General features: G+C 32.4%; 1 protein-coding gene across 2 annotated transcripts; it reads right to left on the reverse strand.

Annotated features, from left to right (window-relative positions):
- Positions 1–3750: 3750 nt before the first annotated feature.
- On the reverse strand, positions 3751–11911 carry LOC125874631 (phosphoethanolamine N-methyltransferase-like). Of its 2 annotated transcripts, none has more exons than XM_049555597.1 (12): positions 11679–11911; positions 11146–11267; positions 6918–7055; positions 6619–6756; positions 5846–5989; positions 5431–5541; positions 5200–5341; positions 4715–4995; positions 4460–4621; positions 4309–4362; positions 4115–4189; positions 3751–4028 (listed from the first exon to the last, which is right to left on the reverse strand). In XM_049555597.1, exons 1-12 carry the CDS (start codon positions 11695–11697, stop codon positions 3930–3932), a joined length of 1485 nt encoding a protein of 494 aa, XP_049411554.1. In that variant the 5' UTR covers positions 11698–11911; the 3' UTR covers positions 3751–3929. The 2 variants fall into 2 exon arrangements, with proteins under 2 accessions (XP_049411554.1, XP_049411555.1); XM_049555598.1 differs by having other exon boundaries at positions 3856–4028; positions 11146–11261; positions 11679–11878.
- Positions 11912–13759: the final 1848 nt, after the last annotated feature.

Consider the following 13759-nt stretch of genomic DNA (forward strand, 5'->3'; position numbering starts at 1 on the left):
ATTAAAATAAAATCTACATGTATCTTATAAGGAATAATCAGATTCATTTATGAAATCATTAAATATGTTATTATTTTAAACATTTTGAATTTGAATCTCATATAAGATTACCTTAACACACATTATATGACGTTTTTTTCATGCAAATTCAAATTGAGTTGAGTTGACGGTATGGAGTACCCAATGAGAAATTAAATAGAAAAAAACACAAATTTAGTTAAGTTCAATTATATGAGTCGGTAGTATTTGTCTGTTTCATTTGAATTTGTTTTTTTTAAAATATAATTCATCTTTTTAAAGTAATATCTTTAGTTTAAGTATGAGCAGATATTAAAGTTACGTCAAAGTGCTAAAGTATTTGTTTTTTAATATATGAAACTTACGGATAGCTCAGGTCAAGTAATTATATGTATTATTTATGATGCTGTTAAATTTCCATAAAATAACTTTTGTCCTGAAGATTCTTAGTTGAAATTTAGTGATTATATATAAATGAATGTCACAATTTTTTTGAAAAACGAATTATCAAATAAATGGAGGAGGGGGGAGTATCTTTTCGGTTTTTGTTAATGTAAATCAAAATGGAGTAAAATAGTAAATGATTTTGTATTGGTCATTAAGAGAGTAATTGATTATTGGAAATGGAGAGTAAAGTTTGTGAAATAAAAAGAAAAGTAAGATACACTTAACGCAATGGATAAATCTTCCACTATTTACGTAATAGCCTGCAAATCACATAATAGCTATAAATAATACTAAGTAAGTTTCGACTCAAAACACATTAACGAAAATTGATCCTAGACCGACAGTGAACTTCGAAGGATGAATACGACTTATTGGCTTCTTATGCTGTTCAAATCTTATGCTGTTCAAATTATTGTATATCTTATGTTATTTAAATTTATTTGTGAAATTACACCGAATATATCGATGGGCGAGGGAGGTGGGGGCTATGTGACAAGTTGGAAGCGAGTGAGCCGCGTGTACGGAGTGAGGCGTGTGTAGGACGTGTTGCGGCCCTTTTTAGCTAAAAGAGTTGACGAAACCGACTAAACTTCTGACGACTCCATAATTGCATAATTTATTGATACAGTACTATGTCTCATATTATTAGTCTGACTTGTCTGCAATAAATAATAAATCATCAACTATGTACTAGAGAAAATATCTTACTTCATCTGAACTCTTCTACTCCCTCCGTCCCTATTTACTTGTCCATATTTTCTTTTTTAGTTGTCCCTATTTAGTTGTCCATTTTGACAAATCAAGAAAGGACAACAAATTTTTTCCTATTATACCCTTATTTACATTTCTTGAAAATTGTAAAAGTGTATGTTGTTTCCCTCCAATTTATTTCACTTTAATTCAAATAAGTGGTTGTAATTTTGAAGTGAAAAGTTGTCATAAGGGTAAAATTGTAACTTCACTGTGCTAATCATTGTTGTCTTAANTGTTAACGTAAATCAAAATGGAGTAAAATAGTAAATGATTTTGTATTTGTCATTAAGAGAGTAATTGATTATTGGAAACGGAGAGTAAAGTTTGTGAATTAAAAAGAAAAATAAATACACTTAACGCAACGGATAAATCCTTCACTATTTACATAATAGTCTGCAAATCACATAATAGCTATAAACAATACTAAGCAAGCCTCAATTCAGAAGGCATTGATGAAAATCGATCCTAGGTCTGGATGACCAACTTCCAAATCGACAGTGAACTTTGAAGGATGAATGACTCATTGGCTTCTTATGCTGTTAAAATTATTGTATACAGGGGAGGCTCTATGCTTTGTAAAATAAGGCTTATGCCTTAGGCCCCCAAATTTTGGAGGTCCTAAAATATTTATCTAGAATAAATTATGTGTTAAAAATTTTATAGAAAAAATTGATTATTTATGATTAAAAGTATAATATTTTAAAAATATATTGTTTTACCCATTTTAACATTTTTTGTACTTTGTTAAAAATAAAAATTAATAATGAAAACTAAAAGGTGTTGAACAAAGTAAACTATAAGTTCTTTTTTATTTTATTTTTAAATTTTAGCTTGAAGCATTACAACAAGTATATTAAAATGGGATATAACAAGTCATCAACTTCATGAAATTCTATGGTTCTAACTCTTATTTTTATTCAATATTTGTTAACTTATTACTAATAGAAATAAAATTTGATTAAATGTGTATACAAAGTTTGTTTATATTTTAAACCTCAAATTGAAATTTCGCTTTAAACCCCCAACTACGTTGAACCGCTCCTAATTGTATATCTTATGTTGTTTAAAACTATTCGTGAAATTACACCGAATATATCGATGGGAGAGGGAGGTGGGGGCTATGTGACAAGTTGGAAGTGAGTGAGCCGCGTGTACGGAGTGAGGCGTGTGTAGGACGTGTTGCGGCCTTTTTTAGCTAAAAGAGTTGACGAAACCGACTAAACTTCTGACGACTCCATAATTGCATAATTTATTGATACAGTACTATGTCTCATATTATTAGTCTGACTTGTCTGCAATAAATAATAAATCATCAACTATGTACTAGAGAAAATATCTTACTTCATCTGAACTCTTCTACTCCCTCCGTCCCTATTTACTTGTCCATATTTTCTTTTTTAGTTGTCCCTATTTAGTTGTCCATTTTGACAAATCAAGAAAGGACAACAAATTTTTTCCTATTATACCCTTATTTACATTTCTTGAAAATTGTAAAAGTGTATGTTGTTTCCCTCCAATTTATTTCACTTTAATTCAAATAAGTGGTTGTAATTTTGAAGTGAAAAGTTGTCATAAGGGTAAAATTGTAACTTCACTGTGCTAATCATTGTTGTCTTAATCTGTGTGTCATTTCTAAAGTGGACAACTAAAAAGGGACGGAGGGAGTATATAATTAGTGGAGGAACACAACCTAATACTTCAATAAATTTCATTATATTATAGTTAGACTCATTCATAATCTTGATTTACTCAATTTTTCGTTGTTCATATTTTAAATGTTTAGTTTTGAGCGTGCAGAAAAATATTTAAGAAGCATATAGTATTGATAGAGGAAATAAATTATTATTTTCTTTATAAAGATCGTGATAGAGGACATAGATTATGATCATCCGATTTGATTATGTTACTAGACATTTGATTAAAATATCTGAACACTTTATCGTGGATTTTTTTTATTTCTGCAATTAATTTTTAAATTAAAATAGATTATTGGACCTAGAATATAACAAATGGATTTAAAATTTCAAGTTTTAACACAACCTAGGCTATTATGATTAGATATTTTGGGTTTGAGTCTTTTTGGATACGGTCTATGGAGTCATTTTTGTAAGAAAACACTTTACCCTCCAATGTGGGACTTCTCAGCACGAATTGGATTTAATCACATTCCAGTGTAAGTTCCGGATATCGGGCAGAAAACAAAAAGAATTGTACTGGAAAAGGCTCATAGTATATTATTAACCTCTAATACTTCCATTTTGCTGATATATATGTTAATTTTTAGTATGTTTATTTTTCACTCCAAATATCACTTGTATCGATGATGTTAATCAAGAGGAAAGTGATATATTGTTTATCAAAAAATTAAAAGTTCTTGGATTTGAGCTTTTAGCATTTGTAAAAAGAATTTTACATTGTCAAATAACCTAGAAAATTAGATAGGCTACTTGTTATAACAAATTAAAACACTAATAATATAAGAAAAATTTACACAATCAAATATATGAAAATTAAATTGCTAAGGTTGTTAAATTTTTATGGCAAACTTTTATTGTTAACATGATCTTAACTAACTCACAGATTACATTAAAGGAATCATTACAACAACAACAAATTCAGTATAATCCTACAAGGGTAGAGGTTGAATCATTACGACATCTAAATTAAATCATTTTTATTATCTTCAATGAAACAACACACAATGAGACAAATCAATTTTTCTTGGCAAAGAACAAACCCCATCTCTGCTCACCAGATGAACTTCTAACTAGCTTGGCCTTCCAACCTCCAACTATATCATTGTAGTCTTGCTGTATACACAAATATCAGAAACAAAATGAGATGAAATTTCTAATTAGACATTTCAATTATACTTATATGACAATAATGCACTCACTTCAGAAAATTCTTGGATAAATGACTCTCTTTCATTCTCCACAATATCCAATTCTTTCTGGAGAACTTTCATGAACTGCAAGGCAAGTAATAGACATTTTAGGTTCATATCATCACTGTCTTCCAAGCAAATTAAGCACGTGAAAGAATACGAGTTTTAAGTTCAAATGTGATGTAAAAAAGATAACTACATACCTGCTCAGTTCGATCCTCAGCAATAAGTTCATTAAAACCAGCATCTCTGAGCATCTGTGATGTGAAATTATGAAGTAGCATTGTCATGCGAAAAAAAGACTAGCAAAGAAAGAGGATTGGGACACATTCATTGTATGTGATAAATGTATACCTGTCCATATGCTTCAACATCGTGTAAATCGTAACCTCTTTGTTTGATATACGCTGCAAAGTCTTCGGATGCTGGTCCTGCCTTTTTGCAGTAATCACTTATGAGGACTCTGCCTCCAGGCTTCAGCCACTTATAGAAAGATCTGAATAATGCAGGCTTATCCTGCAAACACTCAATAATTATTCAACCATTAGGACAAGGAAGAATTGTGACTGCAGAATAACCAAGAAAATGAAATGAGAGACTGCTAATTACCTGGATGTGCAGGATAGTGTCACGGCTGTATATCACATCGAATGATTCTTCAGGATATGTTTTCACTGTGCAATCAGCAACCTCAAATTCAACCGCGCATTTGAGACCAATAGTACGTTCAAAAGCCAATGTGATCATGTTAACTGAAAGATCAATGCCGACAACATGAACATCATACTTCTCAGCCATGTAAAAGTCACCTCCACCGATGCCACAGCCAACATCAAGGACTTTTTCGCCAGGCTGAAGATCCATCATGGCAACGAATTCTTTGGTGGTGTCTGTTCAAGAACAAATACAGAATAACCGAATATCAGTTTAATTCTGTACTAAATTACTTATTGTTTTTGGAAAGAAAGAATAAAACTCGCAAACAGAAATGTTCGAAGAAACATGTGCACAAGCCCTAACCACAGTGAAAATCCAGAGAAACAAACTAAAGATCCTATAGTTTATTGCATGAAGTGATAATCCAAGAGGCATACCAATTCCTCCTGTGCTGACAAAGCCTGCCCCGAACACACGTTCATATCTCAGTATACCATTAGACTTGTACTGGACAGTGTCCAAGAAATGCTGGAATCCCCTGTCATCCTCGGAACGAACCTTCTGCCATATCCAGCAAATCTGCAAGTTGCAAGCAGCAAGAACACATTGATTTTAACGTCAGGTGAATAGTAACTAACAGAATAGTAGTGATGATGGCAAAGTCATACCTCATTTTGATTCTTTTTGTTTCTTACATAAGTTTCAATGCACTTATAACCGATAAGAGAAAGTTCATATGATTTTCCAGCATCATCCTTTAAATTACATTCTTGGAAAACCTGCATTAAGTTACAATCCGAAGAAGAAGATAATCAAACAACAGAATCAAGTAGTTTAAGCTGAGCAACGAAAACGCATGTGACTATATTGGAGGATCTTTTATGCTGTTATAAAGCAAGGACTTGAATAAAAACATGACTAGACAAACTGGTAACTGAGTGTAACTCATTAACTCTCAACGCACTTATGACTTGAATACTGCTAAAACTTTGTGAAATTCTTTATAAACTTGCAGAAAGAAATTTGTTTAACAAGGATTTCCCTCCCAAAAAAAAAAGAATATCATAACACTTTCTAAATGACCTTTGTATAAAATCTAGGCTCTCGATAGTGAGTTGGGTTGTTCTTTCCCTCGTGGTCTCCTGATTGATGGAAGCATGTCTCTCTAAAAAATATATAGCCACCAACTTTCAACCATTTGACCATTCTCTCCGCAATGTCCTGAACCTGCGAAAAATGGAAAAAAGTAGTTTAAAATGTTAAATAGTAATCAGTCAAATAAGAAATTCAAGACAAATTCATTTTTACCATAATCATCATCCATAAGAGATGTTACTATCTACATTTGGGAAGTTGCCTAATGACTCTAGAACGTAGGCTTGTTCGGAAAATTTTTACTCAAATTCTCCAATTTTTACTAAAGGGATGATACTTTCCAGTTCCAAAAACTTTGGTATAACCTATACAACATTATTTACTTTTCAGCTTTCCTACCGCAAGCATGATCTGGAAGAGAGGCTGCATTTTGATGATCATATATGCATGTCACTGTTAGATGCAGACACTATGACAGAAGTTATCAGACATAATACTAAAAAGATATTGATGAATCATGTCAATTCAAATATCTTGTGTTATTGACATAGTTTAATGTGTGTCTGTCATACTTCTTTCTTTAGTTCAACCATGACTTTTACACAATCCTCTTATTAAGATAGGCATTTAATTAGCAGAAGTCCGCCTAGGCATCATGTCATGCCTCCTGGATTTGAGCTTAGAAATAACTTACTGGACATAAATTTTGTACTGTGAGGAACCTTATTGAACTTTTCATGTAGGAAGCAGGAAAACATTACCTCTTCGTCGGAAAGATACATCAGTAGCCAGTTAGAAAATATCAAGTCCACCGATTCAGGTAAAAACGTCAAATCTGGTGAAGTCACATCAGCACACACAAACTTGACATTCTTGTGGCACCCGTTGATGCTTTTATTCTGCAAAGAAGCAAATAAATAGATAAGCAAGTATATAAAAACCTATTCACTAGATTTGTCACCATATTTATGTAAAATGAAGCAACAACAAGTGAATCATAGAACCAACTCATTCAGCAGTTCATATAATCAAACGTCCCAAAGGGAAAAAAGCCACAAACCTTCTTAATCACTTCTTCAATAAAGTCCACTGCTACAAGCTCCCCAGCCTTCTCGGCTAAGTCCCCTGTGAAACGGCCAATGCCAGCACCCAATTCCAACACGGATTTCCCTTCATATGAGGGGAGCAGTGAAAGCACCTACGTACATGACAAATCTCAATATTTGAGTGTATTTAGCCAATACATTTTCTTACGGCAAATCTTGTGAATTCACAAAATGAACCATAATAAAATGTGATAATACAACCTTTTGGACAAAATTAAGTCAAAGATTCTAAACCTCCAAAAGAGAGGTCGTAGTAAGTGAAATACATCAATAAAAACTTATAACAAATCACCACGCATAACCACAAAACTTTGTTAATGTAAGTTGGTTTTGGATCAAAACCACTCTTCTAATTATTGAAGCTCAACTTGAGCACGGTCACACGACCTGAATCTAATTGCTAGTATGTTTTCATCCCAACTCTGTAGGTTTAGGAAACACTTGGGATATTTAAAGTGGATTGTACTTGAGGATGATGTACTGTTTCTTCTTTTTCATAGTGGAAAACTATTTCTACTTCTGCCTCGAGGATAGGCTTGACAGAACTTCCTTAAATCCTTGTGTTATTTCTTCTTCTTTAGTTAACCATCGGTATTCTACAACCCTTAATCTAATGAAAAATAAGTCCCCTAGTAACATGCATGAGAAAGTAATAGATAGCCAATCTTGATCCAGGATTTGTGCCTAATATAGAGGACAAACACTTGCCTCTTGCAGAAATGCAGGATAAGACTGTTTACAATAGACCCTTGTAGGTCAGCCTTTTCTAGATTTCGTGCATAGCAGAAGCTTAGTGCACCGGACCAGGGGCAGAGCTAGCATAGAGTTAGGGGGTTCATCTGAACCCTCTTCGGCGGAAAATATTATTATTTATACATGATTAACATTATTTTTTATGTATATACAGTAGATGTCGAACCCCTTCGATTAGTTCGTGGTTTACTTCTTCAAATTTTGAACCCCTTATTAAAAATTCTAGCTCCACCACGGCACTGGACTACCCTTTTTTCGAGAGGACAAAGAATTGCTATACTAAGGGGTCACAAGAGCAGCACCCCCACACATATGGTAAACGGAAGACACCAATCCGGTGTATATTAATAAGACTAGATAATGTTGCCCGTGCATAATAAATTGTATATTTTAAGGCTAATAACCGAGTTTTTGAAGCGATTGTTTGCGTGGATAAAGGAATAAGTTTTTTTTATCACAAACATGTACTTTCTTTGACGTTATTTAAGGCATAATAAGACTACCCACATACAACATTTTTGAAATATTTTATGTTGTCAATTATCATGATTTATAGTATTTTTACGATAAATTCACTTCAAGAATCAGTGGAATTTTTTGTATTTTTTTTCAAAACATATTTTATGTTGTCAATTATCATGATTTATAGTATTTTTACGCAATTTTTAAATATATATAAAAAAAAGACAAATAAATTAAAATGGACCCAATATATGTTATTTTTGTTGTCTCAATTTATGTGACACAAATAAAATTTGGAGAGTCATCCAAATTTTCATATTTTTTTTAAAAATGTTTGAAGTTATTAATTATTGTGATTTATAATATTTTTATGTAACTTTGAAATAATGTACATTACTGGTCACCTTGTCCTAATTTATGTGATATGGATAAAATTACAAAATTAACCATTTTAAAATGTCTTTCAGATATTTTAAGTTGTTAATTATTATTATTTATAATACTTTTTTGGTAATATTAAAATGATATGTGTTATTTTTTCTGTCCCAATATATGTGAGCCTGATAGAATTCTGAGAGTCAACCTATTTTATTATATAGCTTTTAAATATTTTAAAGTTTTTTAAGTCATTTGTAAATGATATAGGCATAATACATATATTGGACCTTAAATTTGGCTTCAAATTTTAACTTTGACCTCCAACTTTCATAGTGCACAAACAGACACTTTAACTATCCAACCTTTTAATAAATAAACACGCGTGTCTTATCTGGCAAAACGCGTGATGTGCACGTATTTTGCACGAGTTAGGAGTAATTTTCAAGGCCCACAACAGTAAAAAAATGCTGAAATGACAACTCTACCCTTAATTAATTTTTTTTTTTTTTAGTTCTAAAATGGACATGTAAAGTATTTAATTAGTTGGCAGCCATTGAGTGGCTCACTAATACACGTGGAAGCATTTGCATTTCACGCTCTTTGGCTCCAAAAATCGCGTGTTTATTTATTAAAAGGTTGGATAGTTAAAGTGCTTGTTTGTGCACTATGAAAAGTTGGAGGTCAAAGTTGAAATTTGAAGCCAAGTTTAGGGTCCAATATATGTATTATGTCAATGATATATGTTGCTTCCTTGAGACTTTTCCATTTGTGAGATATTCTACTATATTATAAAAGGGAGTTTAGGCCCAAGTATAATATATAATATTCAAGATTGGGACTTTTCCCAATCTTGAACATTATTATATTATACTTGTGGGCCCAAGTTCTACTATATAATAAATATAATATAAACTTCCTTTTAAAAGTCCCACAAGTATAATATATAATATGCAAGATTGGGAAAAGTCCCAATCTTGAATATTATATATTATACTTGGGCCTAAACTCTCTTTTATAATATAGTAGAATAGAAAAACTTCCTTTTAAAAGTCCCACAAGTGTAATATATAATATTAAAGATTGGGAAAAGTCTCAATCTTGAATATTATATATTATACTTAGGCCTAAACTCCCTTTTATAATATAGTAGAATTTCACACTCAATTTAAGTAAGTCTGAAACTATTGTTGGGATATATATTATTAACCATGTGTTAAGAAATAATATTTATTATAGAATAAATATTTGCTCAATTTTAATAGATCATATATTTGTTTATGATGTCTATTTACTTATATAGTAGATAATTTAGTGTGTAGAGTTTTAGCTTATACACAGAGGATTAAATCATCGGTTCTTATAAATATAAAGTTTTTTGTTCACAATCTATGATGGAAATTGGACATGCCATTGGTACGATTGTAGCACAAGATTATAGGTAATTTATCTTGATTATGGGAATGGTATAGTTCTAACTTCTTGTGTTAGTGCACTTTGTATGTATTGAACGAGACCGAGTAGAGATAGTTGTTTTAGACTGACTGACAAAACATATTCTCTAAACTATTAAATGTACTTATATTCTTAATCCTGATATAACTATTATGATCTGTATATATTAATTATCATTTTGATTTATTAAAAGGTAAGATTCTGAGATGGGTCAATATGTCTGGTAAGTTGGATGATAATAATATATATTGGTGAAATAATAAGTTAGTTGATGGAATACATGTCTCGTTATAGAGATTGATTGATATGTCTTTTTGAGTCACTTATAAGTTTTCATCGTGTCAAACATTGCAAGTGGATTTATGAATCCAACACATGAAATAAGTTAAGTAGTGCTCTAAAGAAAATTAATCATTAAGTTAAATTCGTCAGTAATTTAATTTATTGATTAATATCTGAAATCTTAACATAGGGAATTACATAGTGTTTAATGGGGAATTACAAAATATAAATAGAGAAGTGTAATTACGAATTTCTAGTAGAATGATTTGTAATTTATTATGGTAAGAATAATTCAAATTAATTATTTGGAATTATTTCCATAATACGAAGCCTCGGTAATTAATTATGTGGTCCCTCCCGTGCCCATATTTAACTAGAACTCAGAATCCTAATTCTAAAGGGAAGAGGGGAGAGGGCGTGTATTTTTCGGTTGAAGAAAAATAATGTGTGTTTGGTTCTCCTCTTTGGACTGTGAAGAAATCTCTATAATTAGGGATTCTTCTAGCCCTAGATGAATTAGTTTTCAATCATACTTGTCCACCCAAGTATTGAGAGAGTTCGGATGTGACTTGGCATCACTGTAGAAGACCATAGTTGCTGTTTATCTTGTAGATTCACTTAAAAGTCTGTCTATCTTGTGGATTCGCTTGAAAGTATTTGTTCACCCTTCAAGAGGTATTTATCGAATTAAATTTCAGCAAGTTTATGTGTTATAGCATAAACAATATTGATTATCTATTATTCATGTAAGCAGTAAAGATTCTAGTATGCTTCCGCTGTGTTTCCAACAACTATAACATTAACAAGGAACAAGGAAACAATTTATACAGAAAGAAGCATATATTATATATATACCTCAGGCCTATCCTCTTTGTCAAGATCAGATGCTGCAGAATCAAGCATCATTGCCTCCAAATTGAGTTCAGTAGTTTGCTCCATCCAATAACTCTTTTGAATCTCACGCTCTTGTCCTACCCCTACACACATCACATTAAAATGTCCAAATCAAATAAACAAAAACAGAAAAATCAAAAAGTTTAACTGTATAGTTCACTCTCTCATCTAAAAAAACATAACAATTAGATAGGTGACACATTAACTTTGCTACAATTCACAACACTCCCTTTATGCACGATATGACTATTTCAGTAGCGAAAACAGAGCATTATTTTTGTTGATGAGTGCATAGACAGAGGCGGATCCAGCATTAATTTAATATTCAAGGTTCTTAGCATTGAACTTGTTATAGTGTTATATTTGAGTTTTATGTTCCTCATCAAAAGTATTAGTTCAGATGAACCCGATATGGATACTCTGGTAATAGAGACATTTAGTTGTTCTGATATCATGTTGAAGAGCGCGCATTATTATTAGAGAACATTGATTACCTGGAGCAATGGCAGCCATGATAGAAGGTTGAAATGGAAGCAGCTGAAGAGGTTAAAAACCTTCAACAGCAAGACGAGATCTAGAAAAGGACCTTGATTTACAATTACTAATTCTACCTCTCTGCTGCATCAGCTAAACAAAAATATGTTGAGCAATTTGTTTTGCTGTGGCTTTGCCACTTTATAGACCACGACAAAACCATTGGAAACACAACACTCCTGATATTTTTTTGTTGTCAAGCGGAAAGCAAAAAATGGTTTATAAATTAGTAATAGGAATAAATAATCTCGAAATTAATTTTATGACGAGTTCTCATATTTGATAAAGAGAAAATGGTTTAAAACCCCTTTAATCTATACCCGAAATCTCAACTACACACTCCAATTTCACGAGTGTCCTATTACCCCTGAACTTCATATTTCTCTATTTTCTACACACTTAAACGCTGACCTGTCATAAGAGGTGTTCTCACCTCCCTTAGGCGCATAAGGATATATCTAAAACACATTATCTGCATTTTGGAATCCACATGTAAGTCCAAATCAACCTAAAATTAAGGCTTTCAATTACAACTTGCATTTCTAAGCTTTTTTTCTCCCACAAATCTTCCATCTTCTTCCTTTCTTCTGCCATTTAAAAAGCTTGAAGCTTGGGAACGATTGTCTTTCATTTCAAAGCTTCAATGGTAACTTCCATTTCAAATCTTGAACCTTTAGAATTTCTAATCTTCTCTAAAAAAAAATCGTTATTAGATTCAAGGTTCAAAGTTATTTTCCTCACTCATAAATATAAAATTGCAAAGTCAACTAGATCTAGCTATAGAGCTTGAGATTTCTTCTCCATGTCAATGCCCAAAAATAAGTTATTTCCCTCTTCAATTCATAAATATAGAACCACAACGTATGTACACCCATTTTTTTCACCTTCCTCCAACTCCTTCACTATTACATCTGAACTTGAAGATTTACTGATTTAGAAAATACCAATTTGCCAGATCCATTTTTTCATTTAAAGATCAATTTTAATTATTTTTTAAAAGATTATATCACATGATAAATGACATTGTTAAAATTATCTGGGTGGCGGAGCAAGTAATCTTGAAAAGAACAATTCTTGGGTCACTGTGACTTGCATTACTTGCTAAGAATAATGTAGAAGAAGAAGAAGAAGAAGAAGAAAGGTTGATATTCAATTGAAGAGTAGACATGTTGTTGGTTATGTTTGGAATTGAGAATTTTAACCTAATTAAACGAATAAGTTAAAAAAAAGTGGGGTCTACTGCATCTAAAATAAATAGGAAAATAAATTGAAGAAAATGGGCCCACCTAGCGCGTGTATACAAGCATATGTGTATATCTGGTAATGACAAAAGTTGAGCGTTTAAGGGTTATAAAATATCAAAAATAAAAGGTTCAGGGAGGTAATAGGACACTCGTGAAGTTAAAGTGTGTAGTTGGATTTTCGGGTATAGGTTGGGGGGTTTTAGACCATTTTCTCAAGATAAAATGACAAATAATTGATTATGAAACTAATTATCATTTTAGTGCGGTGAAATTGTTAGATTAGGTCTTAGGCCTAACTCACAGCCCAAAAGCTAGCTCAAAGGGAGGAGGATTACCCAAGCTTTATAAGGAGTCCACCCATCTCATTAACCATCGATGTGAAAGGAGGAAGATTGTCCAAGCCTTATAAGGAGTCCACTCATCTCATTAACCATCGATGTGAGACATTTGTCATTCTTTAACACCTCACCTCACGCCCAGTGCTTAACATCTGGTGCGTGGACAATTTTGATTTTGGGGTCCCCAACATTGGGTGAGATAGGCTCTGCTCTGATACCAAGTTAAATTAGGTCTTAGGCCTAACTCACACCCCAAAATCTAGCTCAAAGGGAGGAGGATTGTCCAAGCCTTATAAGGAGTCCATCCATCTCATTAACCACCAATGTGAAGGGAAGAGGATTGCCCAAGCCTTATAAGGAGTCCACCCATCTCATTAATCACCGATGTGAGACATTTGTCATTCTTTAACACCACACCTCACGCCCAGTGCTTAGCATCTAGTGCGTGGGCAATTTTGA

Source organism: Solanum stenotomum, chromosome 8 (genome assembly GCF_019186545.1).
Source record: "Solanum stenotomum isolate F172 chromosome 8, ASM1918654v1, whole genome shotgun sequence".
In the NCBI taxonomy this organism is placed as follows: domain Eukaryota; kingdom Viridiplantae; phylum Streptophyta; class Magnoliopsida; order Solanales; family Solanaceae; genus Solanum; species Solanum stenotomum.